The sequence below is a fragment of the Nymphalis io genome, chromosome 8, assembly GCF_905147045.1.
Source record: "Nymphalis io chromosome 8, ilAglIoxx1.1, whole genome shotgun sequence".
NCBI classification, from domain to species: domain Eukaryota; kingdom Metazoa; phylum Arthropoda; class Insecta; order Lepidoptera; family Nymphalidae; genus Nymphalis; species Nymphalis io.
Window position 1 is genome coordinate 3490356 of NC_065895.1, and position 27618 is coordinate 3517973.

General features: G+C 33.2%; 1 protein-coding gene across 2 annotated transcripts in view; it reads right to left on the minus strand.

The window, feature by feature from the left end:
* The window catches only part of LOC126770158 (titin-like), a 76252-nt gene that overhangs the window by 9829 nt on the left and 38805 nt on the right, over positions 1 to 27618 (minus strand). For both annotated transcript variants that reach the window (XM_050489359.1, XM_050489360.1), the window contains exons 8-9: positions 1302 to 1440; positions 476 to 714 (exon numbers count right to left, since the gene is read on the minus strand). In XM_050489359.1, the coding sequence (XP_050345316.1) occupies positions 476 to 714; positions 1302 to 1440 (378 nt within the window). The remainder of the gene's footprint in view (positions 1 to 475; positions 715 to 1301; positions 1441 to 27618) is intronic.

The following is a 27618-nucleotide window of genomic DNA, read 5'->3' on the forward strand; positions in this document are numbered from 1 at the left end:
ATTATTGCGGTGTGCAATACATATTCAATAATGTATATATCATGGATAGGGTTAAAGCAACTCAGATTAATTTTCGCGATAGTAATAAAATGAAATGAGAACAATGACAAAGCAATAACCTCGTCGGTAAAACATCCGAATCTGGTAAACCATGACCCATAACGACAGTGCCTGTTCATTGTGATGAAACAAAAAGATTATATTAAAGTAACACCTAACAATTTACTGATTATCGTACTTATCTGAAAGTTTTACATTTTACGATCATAAAATGTTTAAAGTTCTACTTTGTTTTAGTGTTCAATTTCGATTATATATCTCAGATTAGTGTAAACATTATAATCATATTAAAATCGCTTTTTATCTATTCTATCTTTATAATATGTCAGAATATATTTAAAGCGATGCGTCAACTGTAAGTTAATTATATCTAATTCTGGAAAAACGTTTCAAAAATGCCGTCATTGTAACTTACCCGTATGTGCTGGTGGAGTCGGTGGAGCTGGTTCATTATGGTCCATTTCTGCGTCCTCGTCTATGTCCAAATCGACGTCTACTGCCGTCTCTGGGCCAAGGTCGTCACTGTCGCTGTCAGATACACCGTTGTCGCCACCCTCGGCACAGTCTCTTCCTTCCGCCTCGGCTGTCACCATCTTGCAACTTGCTTCATTCTCCACGGCGAACGGTGGTGCGTTCACCACCGCGTTATCCAGCCTAATTATAAATCATTATTAATAACTATTCATCAACTCATGTTTATATTGAATACTAAACCTTGTTAATTATGACAAATTTATCCAGTAATTTTCCTTACCGCGCCGAGTTATAATGACACATTTGTTTATTATCCATGTTATATTTTCATATGCCAATAAATTTAGAACAAACTATATACTGTTAATATTTTCTTGAAGATTGATTTCATTTTTACATTAAGAATAAAGTAGAATTCGTTTAAATAAAATAATATCTAATCTATGCTTGTTTTAACTTGTTGCTTTTTAAATAGTCCTTCATTTGCTTGCCCTTATCTTTTTTATATGAGCCAGAATAGAAATTGTTATGGCAGACTTTTACAAAAGGCCGCCTGCCTGGCTGACACCAACACCTCGGGAATGTTTTTTCAGTGGAGAGTTGCTGAAGCGTATCGCTAATTGATGATGGTACTGATGTCCTTGACACGAAACTCCCTTACACGTAGTGGTCATCCGTGAATGAAATGATATTGGTCTATTCAAATTTCGTTGAAAAGTGCACGGCGAAATCTGTAAATATGAATCTAAATTCCTGTATATCCTTACCCAAGGTCCATGGGCGGGCAGTTGTCGGCGACAATATCACGCGGGTCCTTAAGGAACACCACGATTATTGAAATATTGTCCTCAGAGCCCTCCTTCTTTGCTATTCTTATCAAATTCTTCGGCACCGCCTTCAAGTCATCTGAAGAAAGAAAATCTCAATTATAGTTTTCGTTAGTTTAGCGTTTTTAGTTACATAAAGTATGCGGCATTGAATGCGACAAGAACGTTTCGGACGCCAGACGAAATTTCCCAACGCTATTATCCTTAAAATATCAATGTGTCATCTAGCGCGAAGTTTGTTGCGAAGTCTATTATGTCTGCAATTTGTTGCGGAACAATGGTGAATAGAGCGGACGGATATGGAGTAACGATGTTTATGTTTCCATTTGCCACAGCTCGAGCAGTGTGAGGATGTCCTTGTTCAGTCTCAAGCTTGCCGCATGAGTCACCGCACCGCTATTGTGTCCCGTTTGTACCCGCGTACATCTTATGTACGTTGGATACTAACTTAGACCCCGTTATTTTCTCTGAGCTATTAACACAACTCCGACTTTGTACTTGTCGCAAAGTTGGCCAGCATTGTTGACTTATATGGATGGATATGAACAAAAAATGGCACGCTCGTTTTCCAAAGGACTGTCGACATGGTTTCGTTTACGATTCTGCAGTCGCATTGCGTAAATATGGTTTTTGTAATGCTTTAATACTATAGCGTGAGATTTTGATGTTAGTTAAAGGTCAACTTATGCTAAAATAATTAAATTAAATAATTTGATGGGTAATTTAAAATATAATTAATTTTCTTTGCATGTTATTACTGAAACACACCCTTAACAGGGAGTGTACTTAAGGCACTGTTGGAATACAATCCTCGGTAGCCAGTTGTATGGCTTTTTCGATAGCGATGTTCGCCGCTAGACATAGATACACGCCTTGACTTTGCTCGCTATTTCGGGGCGCGGTCAACGCCATCGCCCTTTTCTTTTTTACCCTGTTTGGTCTGGCGCCTAGCCAACCGCGTCCTGTCTCTTATAAAACGAAAGGCGAGCTTTAAATTATTTTATATTGAAATAGACTATTCGAAGTTTAGTATACGTTACTTTGGTTAAAGTCTTTTTGAACCAATATAAAAATGTTAATTGATTTCTAAATAATAGTAATTAACTTCTAAATTCAAAATAAATAATCCTAAATGTATACGAAATTAAAATTCTAATTAGCTCCATTAAAATTGTTTTCAACACATCCGATGAAAAAAAGGATTATAGGAATATTCTCGTGTATGTCTATCGGTTCGTTTGAAAGTTAAAAGTTTTTAGACTGTTTACCAGCCATTAACAAAATCCGTATTCGTTAGCCATTATTTAAATCCGTATGTACTTTTCTTGTCACCGTTACCAGCACAATCGAATGATAATTTAGTTACTACCCACAGTTAACTGACCATCATCATACATTCCATGCCAAGCGATGCACTTGTTAACTCCGAGAAACTGGAACGATTATTTAGAATTAAACCTTTATGTAACTATTAAATTACGTAGGTACTGTCCGAGCGGTGATGATTGCAACGATTACTACAGGCCGGCTAACGGTGATACCGATGGAATGTGCCGTCGGCCATTGTTCCTACAACTCTAGCAAAAACGGATTTCGATCCACCGCATCGGTGCATATTAAGCCGAGCACACCTGCCCTATTTCGCATTGGATCGCGATTTTTAAAGTATATGTGTATTGAACACAAAATAAATTTAATTTTTGTCTTATTTAAGACTTAAAAACATTTATTTAATTGTTGATTTTCTTACACACAATTTTGACACTAAACTAAATTGGCAAGATTAATGCTTCATGGTAGAACATTGTGCAAGTTTGTCTGGGTACGTACCAGAAAAAAACCTGATGAATATTTGAATGGTGTAATTATATGCGAGGTAACATTTATAATTCCCAATGATAAACATTTTTTTCCTATGGTATCAGGGAATTTAGTCTTATATTTATTCCAAATATTAAATTAGTTTCTAAATTGTTTATAAGAAAAAAAGATACCAATATTCAAAAAGTTTAAACTATTTAGAACGAAATGACATTGTATGTCTTATACATTCTATTACGGGAGAGAAAATGCAGCAGATCTGTAATAGAATAGAGAGGAGGAAGGGGGCGACGGGAGGTGGATCAAGTGCAATTTTCCAGCAAGTTCATCCGGCCCGGTGTAACTTGCAGCGCTGCAGTCTACTGCATCGTCTACGATATTATAGATTATACCTCACGATATATGTAGGTTTTTATATTGAAAGTTAATGAAATGAAATCCACTTAGAACTTCATTCTCCGTTGTTCTATTTAAAATATTATCGTAATTTATATTTTTTTATTAATATGAAGTATTAACGCGAAAGTAGGTTTAATTAGTATAATTTTATGGAAGCCTTTCTTTCGCGTTTTTATTTATTATTTAATATCCGTGGCAAAGGGAAACCTTCATCAGAAACGTTTCATCTCAAAGTTATGTTTAGTAAATTCTTAAAGTAAAAAATAAACCTCGAAAATTAAGCCTAATTGCGTTTCATAAAGATTCACTTAAAAGTATAACAAATTCGGCTAGCTAACAAGTCTACAAATACAATGAAATAATCGCAACATGCGCGATGACAGCATTACAAAATAATTTATACAATGTGACCTACATCTGTCACGTAAAGTAATAATGTTAAAAAAAATTAAATTAGACGCACTTTTATGTGCTTATTTTATGTACGTTCACGTCAAATTTAATATTGAAAGATCGATGTATGCGAGGACTAGGGAGGCTGGCGCTTTCATGCTGCAGCAAGGTTGGGGAGAAACCCCCTGCCGCCATTGCAGGCTCCACTTAAAGAGCCGACCTACGATTCAACTATACATAAAATTCCACCATGTTAAGTCTACACAGACGCTAACATTAAACTCATTACTTTTTAGCGAGCTTACGAAGTGCTGCACATTACGTCGAAAATACTAATATTGAAGGTTGAAAATATAACAAAACGGCAGTTAGTATTTTTTTAAAGAATACCATACATATTACTAACAATCTTAATTATACGTGAATCGTATATGTGAATACTGGTGGTAGGGCTTTGTGCAAGCTCGTCTGGGTACCACCCACTCATCAGATATTCTACCGCAAAACAGCAATACTTGATATTGTTGTGTTGAGCCAGTGTAATTACAGTCACAGGTGACATAAAATCTTAGTTCCCAAGGTTGGTGGCGCATTGGCTATGTAAGCGATGGTTGATATTTCTTACAATGCCATTGTCTAAGGGCGTTTAGTGACCATTTATTAGCTCGTCCGCCTTCCTATTCTATAAAAAAAAAAACTTTTGAAGTCGAGACCACAATGCCGATGAGATGAAGCAATTGAGCCATAAGGAATAAACAACTTCTATAAAGTATAACTTAGTACAATTATAGTTTTGTTTAGTTCCGGGTTCACACAAAACAGCTTCCTAAGATGTTGTGTGGCTGACTGTAGTTCTTAATAGATCCAGAGATAAATGCCTCGACATTATATATTTTTTCATTATTAAGCCATAATGAGAAATACCGAGTTAAAAACAATGTAAAATATTAACGGTAACTTGACATTGTGGGACGTAGCATTGTCAAAACAAATTATAAACTTAATAACACATTGTTTTTAAAAAGAGGAGCTATTAAATAGAATTGAATAAAGTCCATTCCGTTATATCGAATCGAGGTCCGATGCACGTTTCAGTATGCGTGGGTTGTATTAGTTAGTTCGAAATGCTCGCTGGAGATCTACTTTAACTGTCTGTTATAATTTATACGACGCCAATATGTTTGATTGACCGAAATTATAATATCTTCAGCGGATACTCAACGAAAATATAAGCCAGCTGCAAACAATATACATTTAATATGGAATATATCCACTCGAATAGTAAAGTGTTAATTAAATGTGAAAGTGGCAGGGGTTGATATTTACAGACACATTATCGTAGGAAAACAAACTTGATGCGGCCACTTAAGCTCAGCCGTCTGCGCGGCTGCGGAGCGAGGCCTCTATCCACCGACGAGACACATGACAAATAAAGGGCATCTTATCCGAGAGCTTTCTCGCAGATATCTAATATCTAGTTACGTAATTCCATTAGATCCAGACTGAATAAATTCGAATAGCTTCAAGATTAAATAAAACTCGCTTTATATTTATATTAAGATTAATTACATTCGGATAACTATATAAATGTAGTAATATAATAAGGATAGTTTCGTTAAAGTGAATACCCATATTTTATTTTTCATTATCGTGGACACAGCTCTTGAAAGCGATATGCATGCAAACTTTTTTCCGAGTAGGTTCCGGGTGGCCGGTAATTGGTTAGCAAGAGGACGCGAGGACCAGAGGGCACGGAAGAGTTACATGCTGCACTGTAGGGAATTCTCTAATTAACGCTCGCAGCAAGCCTCCGACGATCCGATTGCTCTCGCGTAATTGAAAGGTTGCCTGGACTGTCTGCAGCTTTTCAATTCACATCTGCACGTTCGTTTCCTGGACTTTTCAAAGCAACGTACTTAAATTTAATACGAAACACTATAAAACAGACCTTATTCATATTCTGAACTTTGCGTTCTTAACATAATGTTTGCAAATATCACAATCTTAACGATCAAAACCGCAAAATAATCAGGTTTCTCCTGCAAGTACACGAAGTATAATATATAAATAATGTTACTCTAAATATTTATGTGCATCCATTATCAACCTGGTTGCTGTTAGCTGCCCACTTAAAAGAGAATGTCAAAGTTTCGTTAACTCGCTGATCTCACAGTTAAACAATGTGACACAATGGACAACTTCCAGTGCACTAAACCGACCCAAATTACAGCAGAATTGAATACACCGTGTGAAAGATGAGAATCGTGTTAAATTAATGTGTATCCCGGGAAACATAATTCATCAGTGATGCAGTTTAATCATTTGACTAGAAAATTGGAAATATAGTTCATAAATGTTAATAAAAGATACTTTCAGCAATCGTATAACGTGGAGGCACTCGCAAATATCAAACGATTCATACATTTAAAAAACGTGTGAAGTATTATTATGATAAATAACAGTGCGAAGAGTGATTTTATATCACTATATATTCCTATATATTTTAGTATGTTATTTATGTATATCTATGTGTATGTATATATTTCTTGAATGTATTTATAAATAGTATATATATTTTTGTTGAACCACCTGCCGCCTTATTGTACAAACGCGTATAAGTGCTTGTGCATTTTTATCTTGTGTGTTGTGTACAATTAAAGAATATCTATGTATGTTAGTTAGTCAAAGTATGCAAATTAAGTCAGAGTTCGGTTTGTCCCATCGATCGTAAATTCGCTCATGCGTTGTGACTTGTGCCTCAATGCCTGCAGGGTTGCGGGCGAGTTGTCTTTATGCGACAAATCACGCCCGGCTTTATATGCAAAAGTTGGAACCCACGCAACAAGTGCTACATTCTTGTCAGAATAAATAGCAGCTTTTGTTAGGACCTTTGGTATTTCGTGCGAATAATTTTTATAACTTTACGAAATGTATGTATGTATACATGCGTAGTGTTTATTATATAAATGTCATTTATACATAATTATAAAAAAAGATAATTTTAATATTTTTACTATTAAATTTTCTTGTAAACTAAAAATAAAGAAAATTTAAGAGGGAAATATGTATTCCATTGACAACCCTTAATTGAAATGCATTAGTGCAGCAGCTGTGTATAAAAATAAACAATTTATTTATTTACGAGATTGACAGATCAGTTTAATGGAACACCTTTTTTTTAATAAATATTTTTATATATAGGATTACTATTTTAAGTTCAATATCAATTTATCCTTATAGGATATAAATTCTAATGATAAGCTAGAAAATTCCATCGAACGCATTGATAAACAGCTTATATGCAAAATTATCAGTCGTTATCAATTCGGCCTGCAGACTTATCTTTATAATCAAAATCCATTTTTATTACGCATTTAATAAAAATATCGATGAAAAGCCGCGCTGCGTGTTTCATTGCAAAACAATCATATTGCCTAAGAGTGCAATATTGCACATTTATCAGATACAGACGTACGAAAAGCACTCAGAGGCGTAGATATATCAGCACATGAAAACGGATCGTTAGTTTTTACAACACTCTAGAACGTTTTATATTAGGTTGTTGTCAGTTAGAGTGGTATCAACGACCTGGTTAAACACTGCAAATTTATTTCATATCGTAATGTACTTTTGTCATATTATATGAATCATATCAACTTGTATGGATGTAGAATGTATACTTAAAGTTTTTGACAATTTTATCTCTTTAAATATACAAATACTTTAATAAAAAATCAATAACTAAATCTGCCAGAATACACTACCTACCCATTACCATCGTCATTTGAAAGTGTCCTTCTAAGCATATTTCCTAATACTTATTTGCATACAATACGTATTTGCAATTATTTTTAATGAAACAAAATAATTAAAAATAACATACTGAATATTTCTTGTAAAAAGATATGATAATCAAAGTAAACTAATTTCATTTTAATAGGTAATATAATAAAAACTCCGATAACAAGTATCTTAGAATGCGTGGTTAGCACGCTGTATCGAGATGGTTTAATTAATAATAATCACTATCAGATTCACTCCCAGTATTCAGGGTGAAAACATCGATCACGTGTCACGGCCAGCGACCTCACTTGCTAGACGAATCGAAATTATAGCTCCATAGATATAATTCACACGAACGCCACAGAGGCTATCTGTGTGTCATACTCTCATACATGATTCATGCAGTGGCTTATTGCGAACGAGCCATCACGTCATACTAAGCTAATTCTAACTCACTCTTGTTTACTGAATAGAGAGGTGCTGAAATATTTAAGTCCTGGATCGGTAAAATTAGAGCAGAACCTACACAGTATGCAGCATATTTTTTTCCAATGCGAGTCGTCCATTGTGAGGGCGCTGAGATGAAATTACATATAAATAAAATTAATATTAAAACATTGTCGATAAGGTCGTTTATATTTTGACTGAAAACGAGACTTAGGCTATATAGGTTCAGAGCACGCCCATGAAAGCATCAGTAAATTCCATCGATATTGATTGACGGATGATTGGATTATGAGATAGACATTAGCCCCCCATCCATCACATTTCACATTATGTTTTTCCCAATTATTAAGATAATTATGGTAAAAGTAATGAAAAGTGTGTTTTTGTAAAACCTCATAGATGATCTTATATCAGTAGTACCATTTATTGTTATTTTTAATTGTATTTATAACTTACATATGAACTTAAAATGTGTAAGTATATGTATTTTAGGCTGTTAAAAACATCTGCTATGCAGACAAGAAAACCTGCTTTAAAACAGATTGCATGATCGTACATTCATTTACACACACCGCGCGCTGAATCTGCATAAAAAATGCAGTACGCTCGAATTGTTAATTCAACAAATATCTGTCGTAACGTCTTTGCTTTCTGTGTTACGCTTTCATAAATTAGAGCAGTAATTACTATTCACGTTCATTTATACCGTCCGATAAACAGCTAGCAAGTCCGGTAATTGCAATCCCGATTACCATCACGCGCTCGACGGCCGGCGCTGCGCAGTGTATTTGATTTGCTCAACCCGCCCTCTCACCCGGAGATCAATCAGAATTGCTATTTCCGAATATACGACATATCCGATTAACTATTTATCAATTGCCGGATAGACGGTTTACAGTGCGAAAGTCGATTTGAAAAGTGATTCAGTCTTCAATATTTCAGCAGCTTGCGTCAGACATGATGTGATATTATTCAAGGTGAATGAGCGCCCAATTCGACTGCATTACACGTTTCGTGCTATTTTTAGATAATACTAATTATTATAAAGTTGTTTATAAATATATAATTATAAAGTATTCGATACCGAATATAATATTCTATTATAAAGTCAAACTGCCTTTTATATGACGTAATTAATGTGGTACATGCCGATCTGAAGTAGAAATAGAATATGTTATGGTAGTATGTATGCATTGTACTAGGAACATTGTACTGGTACTAGGTATTGTTAATGAATTTCCTTTATAACGAGTATTGCATTTGTGATTTTTCTTACAAAATAACAATGTTTATTCTTATAAGACAAATCGTCGTTGCGGTTGATGACCTCCTTGCAAGAATATGTACATATGCGTTTCCAGTCCCACGCCGGGTCAAGGGTACCTCTGATTCGCCTATATGAATACAATCCTATAAATTCACTACTTTAAAAAACATTTCATATAAAATGTAAAATAACACTATAACCAGTTTCATATTCAAATTAGAATTCCCGATGACTTCAGACGTGATTAACAAATGCATGTTATAACGTATATTCGTAATACTTGATAAGAATTTAATTATTACATAAAATTGTATAACCAAAGAAATTCCTATGTTAATGAGTTGATCGTTGTAATACCTAATGTCCTGGATAAAATACGATCATGAAATAGCTTTAAGAACAATCTAACAAATCACACTACGACTTATTAATACAAAAATCTGTCACTATACAAGAAATGAGGTTTAAAAAAAATTGAATTCTGAACTTTAGTTAAATATTAAACAAGCTTTTATAACTTCAACTGTTAGTATGTGTGGGACAAATTTCGCACTACATTTTAAACCAGTTCCACCCAATCAATAAAGCTAAAATTTTGCAGTTGGTGATAATACTATTTAGCATACTGATAATCATGACTTAAATAAAAGTTTGTTGTTAAAAATGTTTTAAAATATATAGTTGTTTTTTTATGAACAAATATTATTATATTATTATATAAACTCAACAAAGAAGTAATTGTCAAGTGGAAGTAAGTTCCTACGTCTACAGGTGATTTCAAGTAGACTATAGTTACAATCGATTTACCAAATATGGTGAACTATCATGTCGTGAATCTGCGGAGTGCTTCCTCACGACAGTAATCGTGAGGGAATGAGCCGAGTAAGAAGATAAACTTCCACAAACAAGCGTGTCTGTATTGTCGGAGAACACCAACAATTCCTTCAACAATTCATTGTTTATGGTCGATAAAGAAATTGTATTCGATTAAAATACTTTTACATTTTCTATACAATAAAGATACCCTGATTTGATGAAATATATGTAAAATATGAATATATAATTAACAAAATTCTTAGTCTGACTAAATTGTTTCATTCACCAACGAATTTTACTTTCCAATTCAACGAAATTTATCATTTACGAAACTAAGAGTTAATTAACGGGAATGAAAATATTTCTACTCTTAATTTGACTTGACAAAGCAACAAATTACCGTGCATAAAATATTCTTGATCATATTTCGATGTAATGGTAAACTGTAAGTAGGTTGCGATGGTCGTCGCTTTCTCGAGGATATCTGCGTCGGCGTCGGAGGCGCCCGCGCCTCCTTTACATACAATCATACAATGAAGCGCCCCACACTACCCAGCACTTCGAAGCCTCGAGTCGGCACAATGCCCCGCGCCGGCCCACATCGCGATTGTATGACTCACACCCGGCGCCGTCATACGGGCTTGTTTACAATTGACACGATTAATGACACTCACCAAAACCGGCTACTCATCGCCGGGATTTCTCGCATTTAATTTCAACCCGATCATTGCTTAAATATATATTTGACACGAATAACATACTCAACACTTTTACATTAGAAAAACGATAAGTGGAATTCTATGTTATACTATCATTACAAATGTATTGAAAATCACTTCACAGAAAGAATCAAATACAATATTCCGTTAGTCATTCGAATTAAATACGCATAAGTCTTAACTTTCTTTGAATTTCTTCGCAACTCCACTCCGGAAACTACTCATGTAAGATATGTTGACTTATTCATCGATGCTATATATTTAAATTATTTCAGCTTCTTTTGTTTTATAGTTCTTGTTTTTAATCAAATAGTTAAGTAATTACTTTCGTAATTGTTTAATATGTTACATAAAATTATGTAATATTTATATTTAATTAATAGAATGTGTTTATATACCTATATAATTTACCACTATTTAGTGATGAGTATTATGCATCTTCAGTAGTTTTATGTTAATTATATTGTAAAATTATATGTTGAAAAAGTTGGCGCATTCCTATATTCATATGTATAACAAGTAAGAAAACGTATGCGCCAACGATTGATACGGTTCATTACGCATCAATGTCTCAATTTTAATCGTGTGCACATTTATGATCATTATGTTCATTCACGGTTCAACAGAGCACAAGACTTAAACATAAAGTACAATCAAGCGAAACGGAGTTATGAAGGCAGGTTGTTAGATTACATTAAACAATTTACATATCGTAACACAGTTCAAGATGTACGTTGGTTTATTAAGCGTTGAGTAACGGCAACAACGGCGCCCATGTTGAGAAACTTATTGAACGAAATGCTTTTACTCAACCGGGGATGATTCACATGTTGATCGCTTGGGTTAGATTTAAATAGATTACTAATAATCGATATGGTTCACTATATATTGTTATTGCTTCATAGTTAGAAATAATGCACGTTTCAACCATTTGAATAAATATAAAAATTAAAAAAATAAATAAACAACTTCATGCGAAATTTTACAGCCATAAAAGTACATTTCTTGCAATTCGCAAACAGACACGATGTAAGTGAAATTTACCGTGACTAAGAAAAAATTTGTGTGACAATTTTAAACGGTCATCAACATTATGCAGCGTTGCATATATGTTAATGAAGATCTGGCTTAACTATGTCAAGAGGAAAACTTTAATGTGAACTTTTGACTGAGGACACGAGGTAATTTAATTTTTATTTTATGTATGACTCAACAATATTAACCTTATTTTTATATTTTACTGGTGGTATGGTACCCACTCATCAGATATTCTACCAGCCGTACTTGGTATTGTTGTGTTCCGGTTTGAAGGGTGATTGAGCCAGTGTAATTACAGGCTAAAGGCACATTCTTAGTTCCCAAGATTGGTGGCGCGTTGGCGATGTAAGCGATGGTTATCATTTCTTACAATGCCAATGTCTATGGGCGATGGTGACCACTTACCAACAGCTGGCCCATTTGCACATCCACCTACCTGTACTATAAAAAAAACCTACAGCAATCGAAGATCGAAGTCAGTTTGTTCTAGGACAACTCGGGAACAATAAATAATTTAATATATATTAGTCGTTGATTCAAACGAGTTTTGGTACTGATACTCGCTTCAAGGTTATAAAGTAAAAACTTTGCACGTTAGAATTTATAAATGTTTGCTAGCAACACTATAAAGTGAATTAGTTCCACTTAAAATTTGCGCAATTTTAACGTTATACTATATTCATTAGTAACAAGCAACTAATTAAGATTTTGATAAGTATTATTTGTGAATACAATTAACTTTCAGAGTTTTTTATAATAAAAATATATTAATAATATGATGACTAAACTTATTTTTTTTTATTCGAAATGTAATTAAAAGAGGAAGTTAGGTAAGTATTAATATTAATTTTAAAAAAAAGCTATAAATTCTTAGCGCGTGAGTTATTATTAAAATATGTAAGTGATAATAAATAAAATTGATTAAGATGCTGAGTATTTAATAAAAAACTAAACGATATAAACAAATAAAAATGAATAAAAAATATCCTACATGAGAGCGTGAGAATTTATGAAGTGTTTTCATAACATAAAGTTCAACTATGCGAATGATGTCTAAAGCGCTTAGTCGCATGTGGTATCGTACTACCCACGTCATCGTGATTAAATGGCATGGAGACAAAATCAATTGACGGATATTTTTCTTATTAATTAAATACAAGATTCAATTAACGTCTATTGCCATATTACATTAACAAATTTTTATACATTTTACATGACATATTTGTACTTATACAAAATTTTTACAGACGCATATATTTTGCGAAAAGTCAATAATCGCGGATATTCATGATAATTTTCGCAAAATTATATATACGTGACGATAAACTCTACAGGCTAAAATTTCGTCTATAGCATGCGGAAGAATGAAAATACATATACTTCTAATAATAACAAATATAATATTGTAGTCGTGATAATTTCATTAAGTTTTATTTCCATAGACAACGTCTAACGAACAAAGTATTCGTATTGATTTATATTTGAGGCAAATAGCTACGAGTTACTCGATCACATGGCTAGTAATTGATGCTGTGCGTGCCTGAGGTCGAGGACGAGAGAAATCGAGTGTTTCTGCAGTATACAATTACCTCGAGAGGTCAGTCGAATTGAAATGAAATCGTTAGCCAAAAAATATGACGATAAGAATGAATTGAGATAAACTTTATGTTTAAAAACATTTATAAAAATGTCAATAATTATATATTTTGTAAGCAGATAATTTGTCATTAAATATGAAATATTTATGCAATAATAACAAAACCACATTGATCAACAATATCTCAATACGTATCAAATACGTGCGCAAGCGTGAGTGTGAGACATCGCAGGTCAAAGGATGAAGAATTCACAAGAATTTCAACCTTATTGTGGAATAAAAAGTGACTTCCAGAAATCACGTAATTTAACAAAAAACTATCAAACAATATCGGTGACGATATCGAATTCTGTTTCTAGTTTTCTATCCTTTGCTTTTTTGTGAAGTCGCCAAAAGTAATAAAATTAACAAGGTGTGTACTAAAAAAATGATGAATGTAAAAAATATTATATTTAATTATCAATAATAATTATTAATTAAAATTAAGGCAATTATAACATTTTCTCAAGAACAAACAACTAAGTGGAACTCAAAACCATGTTTACCTTTCTCCGACAGTCACAATCGAATAAAAGTTAAATGGTAAATAAAAATCTCAATTAAAATCCATCAAGACTTGTTTTATATAATGCATTTACTCTATTAATGGGATCGCAAGAGGAAATAATCTAATGCAATGAGAGGAAAGTTGAGAAACAGTTACATTATATTCCACGTGCAATAAAGTAATTACCGGTGAATTATTTGGCGTCTACATTAAACAAAGACGAGGTTGTTCACCTCCTGCGAGCGATACAACCGATAATTTTAATAGCATTCTACTTCGAGATAAAATTTCTGCACATTTTTACATTCTACTATATATTTATTTTGTAATTAAATTTAATGTTATGTAAATAATAAAAATATCCTCTAGACCGATTTCGGCCACGGTGGCCAATTTCAAGACAGATTAGCCAACTACGCAGGAGATATTATAGTGCACAAGTGTGTGCGCAACACAGGTCATCCGATGGGATGGCAAGGCAATCCATCACGACCGGAAAGAGTTCAGTGCGACGGACCAACGGCTTTACGTGCTTTCCGAAGCACGGGAGTGTACACACTTCCAGACTCCGGGCTGCTACTAAGAATTTTCTGACAGAAAAATTCAATAACTTTTTATTGACCCGACCTGGAAATTGAACTAAGGACCTCCGGATCTGCGGCCTTACATCAAGCCACTAGACCAACGAGGCATTAACATTATGTTTTACTAAATAAAACCTGTAAACATGTTTAATTTTCAATTTCTGTCTTCAAATACTTATTGTTTTTGTTAGATATATTCCTGAAGGATATCCTAATGTATCTAATAACAAATTTACTATTTCTTGAGAAAATTATCATTATCATCATCCCAACCGAAAGACGTCCACTGCTGAACAAAGGCCTCCTCCAAGGATTTCAATTTTGGCCGGTCTTTCGCTGCCCGCATCCAAATTTATCATAGTGTAATATTATATAAAATTCGGGATTCTTGGATCGGGTAATCCTCATCCATCTTTATATTATATAAAGAACATAGACAAAATAAACAAGAATAAAAATACGAAACAAGACTAATAATATGGAAGACTAACCTAACAAATTGTCTGTATCTGTGTTATGTAGGGAATAAAATAATACAACTTGATGAAGTTTTTAATACCAGCGTATCAACCGTAATATCGATCAATATCAGTTATAAGGACTCTGCTCGTGTAGGTTTTGCGCGGCCAACGGTGTAACGAGCTCTTATCAACCTACGCGATTGCATATATACCGGTTGTCGGGGAATTAAGTGAACGCTGATCAAATATTTTGACGTTACCTGCTAATTAAAAAAAAAAAAAAACGAAGTATTAAATTTATTGAATGTACTTAGGTCCGTAACGATTTTTTATAAAACATTTTTTTTACTTGAATAATTGAATTCAAAATACTATATATTGTATAAATTTAAGAAATGAACATACCTTCGAAAGGACTGTCCTGTTATAATTTCTCCAAAGAATTGTCATTATTTAGTCTTTTAATAAAGTTTCTTGATTTTTGAACTAGCAAGCACCAGTTTTTGACTCATAAGAAATATTTACTACTAATCTAATCTAGATAATACTTCATTTCCTTTCACTGTTATATATAAAACTAATAGCTGTAAAAAGTAATAAGGAAAAAAATAAATTACATAAGCAAACAGGTTTTTATAAAATGATTCATTTAGTTTGTGATTGTTATGACAATGCGATTATTAGTCGTATGACAAACATACCTCAAGAGAAGGCTATTAAAAGTAAAATAGAAACAGAAACGCGATCGTAAGCCGACACTGATCATAACTATCTGGTTTCAAAAGAAAATCTCTCTCTCGACACACTTCATACGTGCGAACAGAAATAAAGCAGTTATAAAATTTGATGCGCTTCGTATGAAGAGCTTGCCTGAAATGGAATAAATAAAACTGACACGAAAACTCCAGCTGCGAGGTGCAATGGTGGTGTACTGACGGAATTATCGGATCGAGAGCGGTAGGGGGACGTTTATTTCTGTACATTTCGCGAGAATCGTTGTCGTTGGTAATATCCTTAGGTCGGTTAAAGATCATGAAATATAAAGCGAGTCATCGAGTGCTTAAAATTCTTGTCAGGGCAAATGGTTGCACGAGAAGAATTGATACGTTTTATGTTCAATATACCAATATTGAACATAAAACAAATTGAAATTGTTTATGCAATAAACAAACGAACATTTGGTTAAGAGCGCTTCGTAGTTAAGCAAATATTATTTACCATTAAAATGATAATATTGTAAATAGATGAAGCGAGAACTGTTCTACTTTATCGGTTACGCCTATTAAAGACTGTGAGGGTACAGTAATTAATATGAAACGATTTTGTATCTTTTCATACTAATAAATATTTATCTTTATGAGTCTACATCCATCAGAACCATTACTATAACTCTCCCATAACATAAATCAAACGTAATTGCAATTATACAGCAGACAATGTTTTGTATTGCGCAATACATAAGCAACCCTTCTTGGACAAAAACTCTTCCGAAAGCTGCCCAACTGGTAATGCTAAATCTGTAAAATCGTTACCATGTTTGGAATCACATACGCAACTTCAGTCAATTTCTTGGAAATATATAAGCGCAAAAGTTCCTACATTAAAGTCTACGGCACTTGACTTTACATATGGCTAAGAAAATAAAAAATATGGTAAGGGGCGGTCGCCGTTAGCGAAGCGTGTTTCATTGCTTACCTTCTCGCGCATAAATATACTGATGGTAAAAAAATAATCATCGCTAAAAAGTTTACACGTTTTCAATAACGTCGCTCATTTTACGTAGATTGTTTTATGTTCAATACTGGAATATATTTTATAATATGTAACGCGTTTTCAGAAATTTATTTGCTTTATTTAATTTCTATATTTAAAATTAAATCAAGCAATTTAAATTAAAGAAAACGATTTAAACATGTATACAAAATGGAATAGTCAAAGACGAGCATCGCTTAGTTCGCGGAATTTATTAACACAGTAGAATAAGACTCTCTAAAGTTTGTTAGACTTTTAGCGTGAGAACTAGTCGCAGTAAAGTTTCCAATTATAGAAACGACACTAGACACAACTAAATGCTATCGACTTCCAGTTCTCACTTCCAGTTAATGAAAGATTACGATACCTAAGTTAAACATTGTATAATTCGCATTTCAATAATAACATTCCATTTTACAATACGCCTACAGAGCTACTTTTATAAGCTTTAACAAATTACTATTTAGTACTTTGAAAACGACCATATGAATGTGGGCGTAATGCAGATGCTGAAAATGAATCAGAGGGTAATGCTACGGGTCAGGAGGATGGCGAGCGCGTAGGCAGACTCGGAATAGGAACCAGTTTGGGTCATGCAACTCGTGCAATTCTATTTATAACCAAGCCTTTTCTGCATTCGGCCCACATAAAATACATCCCTTAAGGAGCAAACTCGCATTGTTTTTATTATATCAATAATAATAATAATAGTATATACTAGAGTATATTCATTTAATTTAATAATAATATAAGATAAAAATAGCAATTAAGTACAGCGATATGTTAAATGTTTAATTTAAGCTAGAATATGTAAGATTTCTAAAATAATGTTTCTGAAAACGTTTTATAGAAGACTAAAAAATTTGATTTCTGAATAATAATAAAAAAGACTTTTGGTCTTCAGCTTTACGATCACGCTAAAGCTATGCAAATTGTGTTAACAAGTTACAAAGTGTGGAATGCAATAAGACGTATCGCGCACAACGGCCTAATCAATAGCCCGACTAGCTCCAACTAAAGAACCTCGTGTAGGAGGACTTGATATATCAGCGGGAACGCAATCGTAGTCATAGTGCCGCGTCGTTCCACGACTGATGAGATAAACATCTTAATGACAGCTATTTCAAGCACCACAATACCATACATCCTCAAGCAATGATAAATACCTTTAATGGAACCTATTGAATTGAGTAAAAGCAACAATTGATATATTTTGAAACTAAGATAAATCTAAATGAACGAGGAGTGTTATTGGTCTATTGTTTCAAGAGAACGTATACATCACGATGAAAATGAGAGAGAGTAAATTCCTGATTGTTATTTAAATAATTCATATTATTCATGAATCTTTTGGACTTTTAAATTCAATTCTTTAAAAAAAGAGATTGGTATTCTAAAGTGAAAGAGTTCGAACTCCAGAATATTATCTATTTCTCGTCTAAGTAATAAAGCTTGATTAATAATTATTTGTTGCAAAAAACGAACACCTAGAATGTTATCTGCGTTTGTAATTAATTTGTTTCTAATAAGAAGAACGTACGATATGTCTTCACTGTCTTTATTTAGAGAAAGGTCTACTAGTAATTGCTATTAGATTAGAAAAGAGCATGACTTCGTTTAATGTATACCGCCTCTAAAAGATTTACTTTTGATTATTAGAATATCTTAATACATGAAGCATAAGGTTTAAAATAAGGAAAGTTATTGATTAATAATGTGCAGCCCACCGTACGTGTCTACCATTCTATAATACGCTTTTAGAATTCAACAGACATACATATGCTGAGCGCTAGAGTAAGTTGACTTCTTAAGATTAAACATTCCTACGATTCCGCTTGTCAGCTTTGAGATTCTTTTAAACACGTTGTAAAATATTACAAATTATATTCAATACATTTATTTGTTTATATAATAATATCTTGTATCTAACAATCTTAGCTGTATTTATACATAAAGGAAATAAAATCCATTTTGTTTTTTATCAACTTTAGCAAACCAAAGTCCCGTGGTAGAAGTTCAGTGAAAATATTTAAATCTGACAATTCAAAATGGAATATACACCTATTTATATTTAATACATTTATAAAAAATCATAAACCGGTGACAGTTGTATATAAAGCTAGAGTTAAGTTTAACTTTAAATGTTGTAACAACCAACTGGAGATGCCAGACGTAAATGGAAAGGCGGTTCTAATAAAATCCAAAATAGCATCGCGATGGCATTTAACACAGGGTCTACGGATCCTTTCACAGTCTGTAAGCTCGTGGCATTTAAAAGCAATAGGTAGCGAATCTGTTCTGTAAAGTATAACGACGCTTCTGCCCTCTCGACATGTAAATTCTTTTGGTCCGAATAAAAAAATGGAAAGAGATTTTTTACTATAGTTTCCCACTTTCTGATGGTAGATAGTTGTCATCTCGTACTACGATTTTGACTTGCTAATTTTTACAGTCGGATTTTAAATTACAATTTTTCAACCATTTTAATTGAATTGAAAATATAATGAAGTCGAGATTACGAAACATTAAATAATTTATATTTCTATAAAAACAACAATTACAGAAAAATCTAGAATTTTCAAGCAATTAGTAACTAGTCAGTTGTACCAACGATAAGTTTTTGTGTCGTTTCTTACGATATTGTCCGACCTCATTAGTTAACAGGTTGAAAAGAGATTTCCTTCTGCATTACAAATCAGTAGACAATTGTACGGAAACAACAATCAGATATCGACCTTGAAAGTTGTCAAAACTTAAAAATAACCTCGGTTGATTAATGACAATCTCACACGTGTCGGGTGATATCTCTCCATTTGATGTTTGTGGATATTTTTATTAATTGATATTAAATAAAAATGTGTACCAAAAATGAATATAAACTGCAATTTGATGTTATCCAAGTCGTGTTGCACATGGCATGTTCTTGAGCGCCATCACTGTACCGCTCTGCCATAATTGCTACCATTAAGATGAGTCACGCTTAACGACGCGCCTGAACCACGCTTACTTTATCAGATACGATCGCTGCCTGACTCTGCTGTTTACTGTGCGCTTTTAAAAATGATTATATACGATTTGAATGAGGAACTTTCTCATTTCTATTTTCAAATTAAACATCGGTCCGCATCTGTAACGACCTTGAAGGACAGTAACGGTATGGTATATGCAATTTATTAAAACGTGGCAGAGAAAGCGTCGGACGTTGTCGTTTCCGCGCGAGGGCCCCCGGTAATGGCGATGGAGTTACGCTCCCGCGGGTGACGTCAGCGAGGATAATTAACAGGCAAGCACACGCCACATGCGTCTCCAGCGCTCGTAGCCGACGGAGCCCGCAGGAAATCGCCGCTTACATCATCCTAGTACGTGCCTCGCCAGCGCTATTGTTTATCACTAGCGCTTTATTAATGATAACGTCAAAACAATGTTTCTTAAATCAAAATTGAACATTAAATAAATATGTAGAAAATATTTTCATTGTCCCATTCCTGTGAATTGTTTGCGAATATTGTTGTAAAGAGAATAGCAAGGGAAGTTTTTAACGTTGATATTGTCACCGACGTGTATTCGTTTAGCATATCAATCAAGTGAAATAGACGAGTTGATGTCATCATAAGTTGTATGTATCCATGGGACCATTATTATGTGCATCATTTGAAATGCTGTAATAATATAAAGATTAATTTGAAGATCACTGAGATGAGATTACTCAGTCTGTTAAGTTTTTAAAGCAATCCCTAAAACTGATTCATTGAGTATTGAAGAATTTCCCTGTTGTCCCTTAATGTTTATTTTACAACTAAGCATGTAATTTAAGAACACTTCTAAATCTACCAAAATTTTAAATTTCAACCTCGAGTCCCTTACACGTCCTTTTTTGCGCTCAATGTTATTTCTATGCGCTTTCTATTCACAACTACCGATAATATTGTATTTTATTTTGCATTGGAAGGATTATGGTAAATATAATATGATAGCGAATACAAAGCGCTGTCAAATTGATTGAATTAAGAAACAAATACAGTTTGAAGTATGGGTGACATTCGATAGGAGATGTGGTTTTCGTGGAAAGAAAATGAAGTAAACGCTGTAATTCACTTTTTTAATTCAGAGCAGATTTATATTAGTAATAAATACCATTTATATTTACACTTAAACATTAAGTCTTGCAAGATCAAATCGAATTAAAAACATAAAAAGTCTAATTCCAATATAAAAAATGGTTCGATTTCGATTTCCTCATTACTCAATGACTACGCTAATTTAGTCCTAAGGACAAATCGATTACATTGACCTAGCTGTCGCTGTAATTTATAAATTAAATACAATCTGCACATCGTCAGGAGGACATCGGTGTCCATCACCCTCGACAAGTCGACACTTTTGATGTGGCCCCACACCGCTGCTGGCCAATCGGTCTACATCATTAATCTTGTCAACGTATCTTTTTTCTAGCTTCTCCAATGTCATTTCTAACTTAGTTAAAACAGTTTCAAAGGCAAAACAGGATGTATCAAACAGGTTTAAATTATATATTATAAATATTTTATAAGCCCTCACGCGTAAGACGTGGTACTCCAGACGATTAAGTTTAGCGAGATCAACGATATAATGTCGAACGTTAAGACAGTTGTCTATATAAGGCGTCTTTATAAATAACTCGTGACGGAGTAAGAATGGAGATTTTAAGCGAAGTGCGCCCGAGGGCAGACGGGAGGAGGAAAATAAAATATCGTGTGACAACCGACACAGCACTAATTTAAGCCCTCTGTCCGAAGTGAGAGTGGGACGGTAAATCAAGCCGCTCCCGTGCACGAAAAGCAAATAATAATTATGTGTATGAGTGAGCACGCCCAACATGCGACGACACCTCTGTCGATGTCAACAGCGCAGGGACATGAAAATTAATATTCATAGCGCTTTTATATAGTACCTGTATAATAAATACCACAATTAATACTATTTATTTAAATTAAAAATATAATAATCACGCATGTCACGTCAATAGACTAAATTTAAAGCGAAGCTCTTTACAATTATAGTATGTAATAGCATATGCTGAAACATCCGAAATGCGCTGCATTATATGGTATAATTTTTATGTATATTGGTTTAGTAGGTTTTTCAGTTAAGCATTAAAAAAATTCACATCATTTATTAGTATAGACAGATTTATATCTAAAGAAAATATAATTAAACTGAAATATTGTTATTTTAAGTACTATAAAAAAATGGCGTAAAAATAATGTAAATATAAATATCCTAAGAATGGTAAAAACAAAAAAGAGTAAAACAGCAGCAAAATGTACATCACCTGAACTGCTCCTCTCATTACAAACGTGTCCCCCTCACTGTAATAGACATACCCGTAACGAGTGTAACAGAACTGCAAGCAGGCAGACAGATAAATGAAGAGGCATGTCTGTACACGACCATCAATACTAAACTAGTAAGGGCATATGATGAACTATTTTTACCTACGCACGTTACCGTCATACTTGTTTAACTGAATCTTTCAACTAACAAGCTTTGAAACGATCCACACCTTTAAATTTAAGCTTTCTTTAAACTGAATACGTGTATAAAACAGAAAACACGAGGCCAAAATTAAGTAAATTGCTCTCTTGATAGAGCGATGAACTCGTAGACAAAACGTTTTAGCACGTTCTGGCTTCTGATTTTACTGTCGTTATAGTTAAGATCATAAAACTATGTATAGAAGCTAGTATTAAATATAAAAGATTATAACATTAAATTACACTGAGTTTTAGAGCAGTAAATAGTATTATCTGCAATGTAGAATCATAGCTCTCACGATTCGACTCGACCGCAGACCATTAGTCACACGCTTAGACTCATTTCTCGATACAGAGCAGAATAAAAAAACGATTAAGAGAAAAGGATTACACGGAATAAAGAAACCACAACTTAAAAAGAACGACAAACTCTTATAATATATTTGAATTATAAAAAAAAGTCGAAATGGCCCAGTGGTAAGAACGCGTGAATCTTAACCGATGAACGTGGGTTCAAACCCGGGCAAGCATCTCTGAATTTACATGTGCTTAATTTCTGTTTATAATTCATCTCGTGCTTTTCGGTGAAGGAAAACATCGTGAGGAAACCTGCATGTGTCTAATTTCATCGAAATTCTACCACATGTGTATTCCACCAACCCGCACTGGAGCAGCGTGGTGGAATAAGCTCCAAACCTTCTCCTCAAAAAAGGGAAAGGAGGCCTTAGCCCAGCAGTGGGACATTTACAGGTTGTTACTGTATAAAAAAAAATATACGAGTAAAACTATAAACAATAAATACAAACTGGTCAATTAGCTTTGACGTAAGAACTATTATATAACATGAAAGTAATAATGTGCGCCGAATTTGAATAAAACTGCAATGTACTTTTTTATGGTAGCGGCAATTAAAATTTCTGTGGTCCACTTCAGCACACTAATGAATCGCTCGGTGAAACCCTTGACTTTGCGACGGCTCCGTTACCAAAGCCGAAAACCAATTAATGTAAAACGGTAGCTCAGAGTTACTTGCCACTATTATGAGTACTAGTGTTCGCTCAGTGGTCGAATTTTGCTATTGAAAAATATAGATATGCTAAGGAGAAAACTTGTAATATAATCGGTTATTGTAATAGCAAATAATATATAATACATATCATTATTACAATATGTAGCTAAGTATATAATTTTTACTTCAATTACTTGTATTTTAAAGATAGTATCATATTTAGTAGATCATATATTTTAAATTACCATATAAAAACTATTATAATTATTTCACAGATAAGAAATTCTACAACTTTTATCTAAAAATTTATTGCGATATATTTGTGTTTGTGTAAGCAATATTTCTGGCTTATACCTACAAAATTATTACTCTTAAACGATCTTAACAATTTGACTAAGAACGTATGTGTTCCACCAAGCTGGTTTTAAATGATGAATAATTAATCTCATAATAAATATAGTTGAAAATTTGTGTGACTTGAAGAATAGATCTTTAAATAATATGAAAATATAAAATTAAGTTTTATTAAAGTGGGTATGAAATTGCAGATATGAACATCGGTTGAGTGGAACTGGTTTCAAATTCAGGGGTAAGATTTGACTCACACATGCTAACAGGTTAAGATAAATATAAGCTTGTAAAAAAGAACGATGATAATGATGAAAACAAGAAATTAAAAGCTGATAAGTTTATCATTGATTTGAATTTGACGTCGAGGATTTTAATTAGTTTACTTATAATTGTACCGAGTTACTATATAGATCAACCATTGAGAAATGAATGCCGAAATAGACCAATGGTTAGAACACGATGATCTTAACCGAAGGTTGTGGGTTCAAACAAGTGTGTGGGACGAAAATCTGCCACATGTATTTGCACCCACTAGCATTAGTACAGCGTGCCATAAGCTCCAAACCTTCTCCTGAAATGGAGATAAAGCTTTAGCCCAGCAGAGGGATATCCTGAGTATATGTATTCTGGTTGTTATATACACTGACATATAGTATATGTATGTTTACTGTACTTTTTATTGAGAATTTATTTTAAAAACATACAGCATAATACATAAACATTTGATAACAAAATAAGTCTCACATAAGCCAACAAAGTTTCCACTTTTACATTCAAACAGGAGTGAACCTAACAATAACAAGTTATTCAACAATTAATTAAAATATATAGTAAAGTATTAAAAAATAATTTAAAAAGCAGAAAAAAATAATTATTGTACATTATATTAATAACATTCAATCAATTTTGCATATCCTAAAATCAATATATTTTTTTTCATCTTACAAAAGTGCAGAGTAACTCTATTTGAACGTCACTGAGCATTTATCAGCAAATAGGTCAATTACAAACCAGTGTCCCCTTCACTGTACAATGAAAACGTTCTTCTTAAGGTCGTAAAAACATTTCATACAAAGCTGTTTAGTCACGAGTTATACTCGATCTCTATTGTTACGTAAAGTGCTTGCTTGCCCTGTGATATTTTTTTTCGATATAGTCTATTAACATTTCAAATAGCTACTGCGTATGATAATTTGACAAATATGACATAAAATATAAGAATTTCATATAATAAATATAAAACAATTGCTTTCAAATTAATCTTAATATTATTTTATGTAATAAAGTGGCTTGATAAAATACATAACAAGTCAAACATAAATATTTAAAAAAAATCAGATCACATTACGAGAGACGTAAATCTATAGACAACATTAATATAAAATGTATTCCAAGCCCAAGGGGACGTGATATTGCAATTTATCTAAATATTCGTCTGCTAACCCTCTTTAGGATAAATGTCGTGAATAAATTCAATAACATACAATTCAAGGTGAAATCTATGTTAGACGTTTTCGTTACCATTTTTTTTTTTTGTAATTTTCATTCTTGATATTATATTACGATAAAAGCTTTAAGCATCTACAGGTACAACGTCAATCCGCCACAATATAGTGGAGCTCATATCTTATATCCCTTGTGCCTGTAATACCCTGGTTCACGCAAGCATCAGGACAAAAACATGACACAGACAAGACAAGAAAATTAACACAGGTATAAAAAATATTGTAATACTGTTTGGCGGTAGAACTATTGAGTCGTACCCAGGCGTAGGTACCACCCGTTTGAGCCTGCTCAAATCCCTATCACCAAGTAAACCACAAACACAACAAGGACGGACACAGATATCTGCATTAATATATTGCTAATAGTTGTCTACTTACAATCACAATCAATGACGTAATATTTTTTGACTAAATTAATAAAAAAAACGACGTTAAAGATGCTATTATCAATGATAAAAAGACTATAATTAATTATAGTATTGTGAAAATCTTGACTATTGTAAGCATAATAATGTGATTTGAAAGATAAAAAGTGACAGCTTAAAAAAAACGTAAATAAACAAATATTTTAATAGGTTAAAGTTACGTCTAACAAGTTTCTTTTTGATTTATTTAAAATCCATTTAGATAGATAAGCGCGTTTTATTTTATTTAAGTATCTCATAAAGTTTATTACAATGGATCTGTCATTAGTTAATTGTTATTAAGGGGGAAGACTAGATGCGTCAGACTTCGAGGTATCGCCATCGTTTTGTTAATTATAAACATACTAACAAAAGTAGATATTGGCTGATTTCCTTATAAAATATTTAGAAATTATAAATATATATGATGATGTCTTCCTGACCATTTTCTGCCAACTGTGCAGGTTATTTAAGTGCTCATTTTGTCAGCGCAGGCCCGACGAAGTTCATAATCCGACATGACTTCAAAGCGTTCAGGCCTAGGTCCAAAGGCTTTACGTACTTTCAGAGGCAGGAGATGTTAAACACTACTAACTTCTGAATTCCAGCCGGCAAGTAAAAATTTCTAAAACAAGAAATCTGAACATATATATAAACCCATAACCTCTACATCTTTCTACAGACTTATAAATAATAAAAAAAAAACAAGCTAGTTATTAGATCGAGGTAGTTTTCCCTTTCTCTATTTAACGTACCATCGTTTGATTATCTTGATCAAGTTACTTAATCATAAGTAACTCTTTTGTTTTTTATTATTTTAATTACAACTTTATATAATTAATTTCTCTAAAGCAGAAAAGTTTAAATAAATAAACAATGCATGGTAGTCGCCATAAAACAGCACCGACAATATTATCGTTATAAGTTTGACTATAATTACTATCTTTTGCTTATTATGCAAATCATAATGTAAATTATGATGATCTAGTGAAAATATTTTTAAAACATAAGCATCTCGTTTATTAGTACACGTTATTTTATGAATATGGTATTTATCATGTTGTATGGATGTGGGGCGTGGATGAACTCGCGTGACGCTGGAAAGCCAAGCCGTGCCGCGCATACGGCGGACCATCGCTTAAAATATAAAAACCATTTTTCTCCTTAGATCAGTCTACATAGAGATTAAAATGCAATAATAACATTTTCAATACTTGCACACTAATCAGCAGTTACACACTCATACGACTACATGTGGCGATCGGAGAAATTTAGATGAACGTGATAATCGTAACGCTATTAAAAATCTATCGCGGATCTCAATAAATTCAAACGATAACCATGGATAATTTCATAGAATGAGCGTATCATGGGTATACTGTAATCCGTTCTGTGTCCGAGTGAAAGGTGTTACAATGAATAGGCGTCCGGTGAGATAAAATATTGCGAACCGAATATGTAGACTAGAAATAGTAAAATAGAACTATATCCTGTTTCGTAGACGCTCTAATTAAGGTATAGATTTCAACATTTACCTATAAACAGTAGTAGAAGTCCCACGAGAAATATCACATTCGTCGAGGGCGAAAAAAATATAGGGGACGAAACGGAAACGTGTATATACACGCATACGTGATGTTTATATATATAGGTATAGTTTGTATCAATCTTAAATATTTACGCCTTAACTTTAGGTATAAAAAAATCAAACAAAATACACGCGATTAAATCAAAGCGACGCTTAATATTCTATACAATATCTTGCAGGTAATAGAATATCTTATGAAGGTTGAAAATGCAGCCATTATTCGCTTGATGCAGACAGTGAATAATATTCAGCAAGTTTCAGCG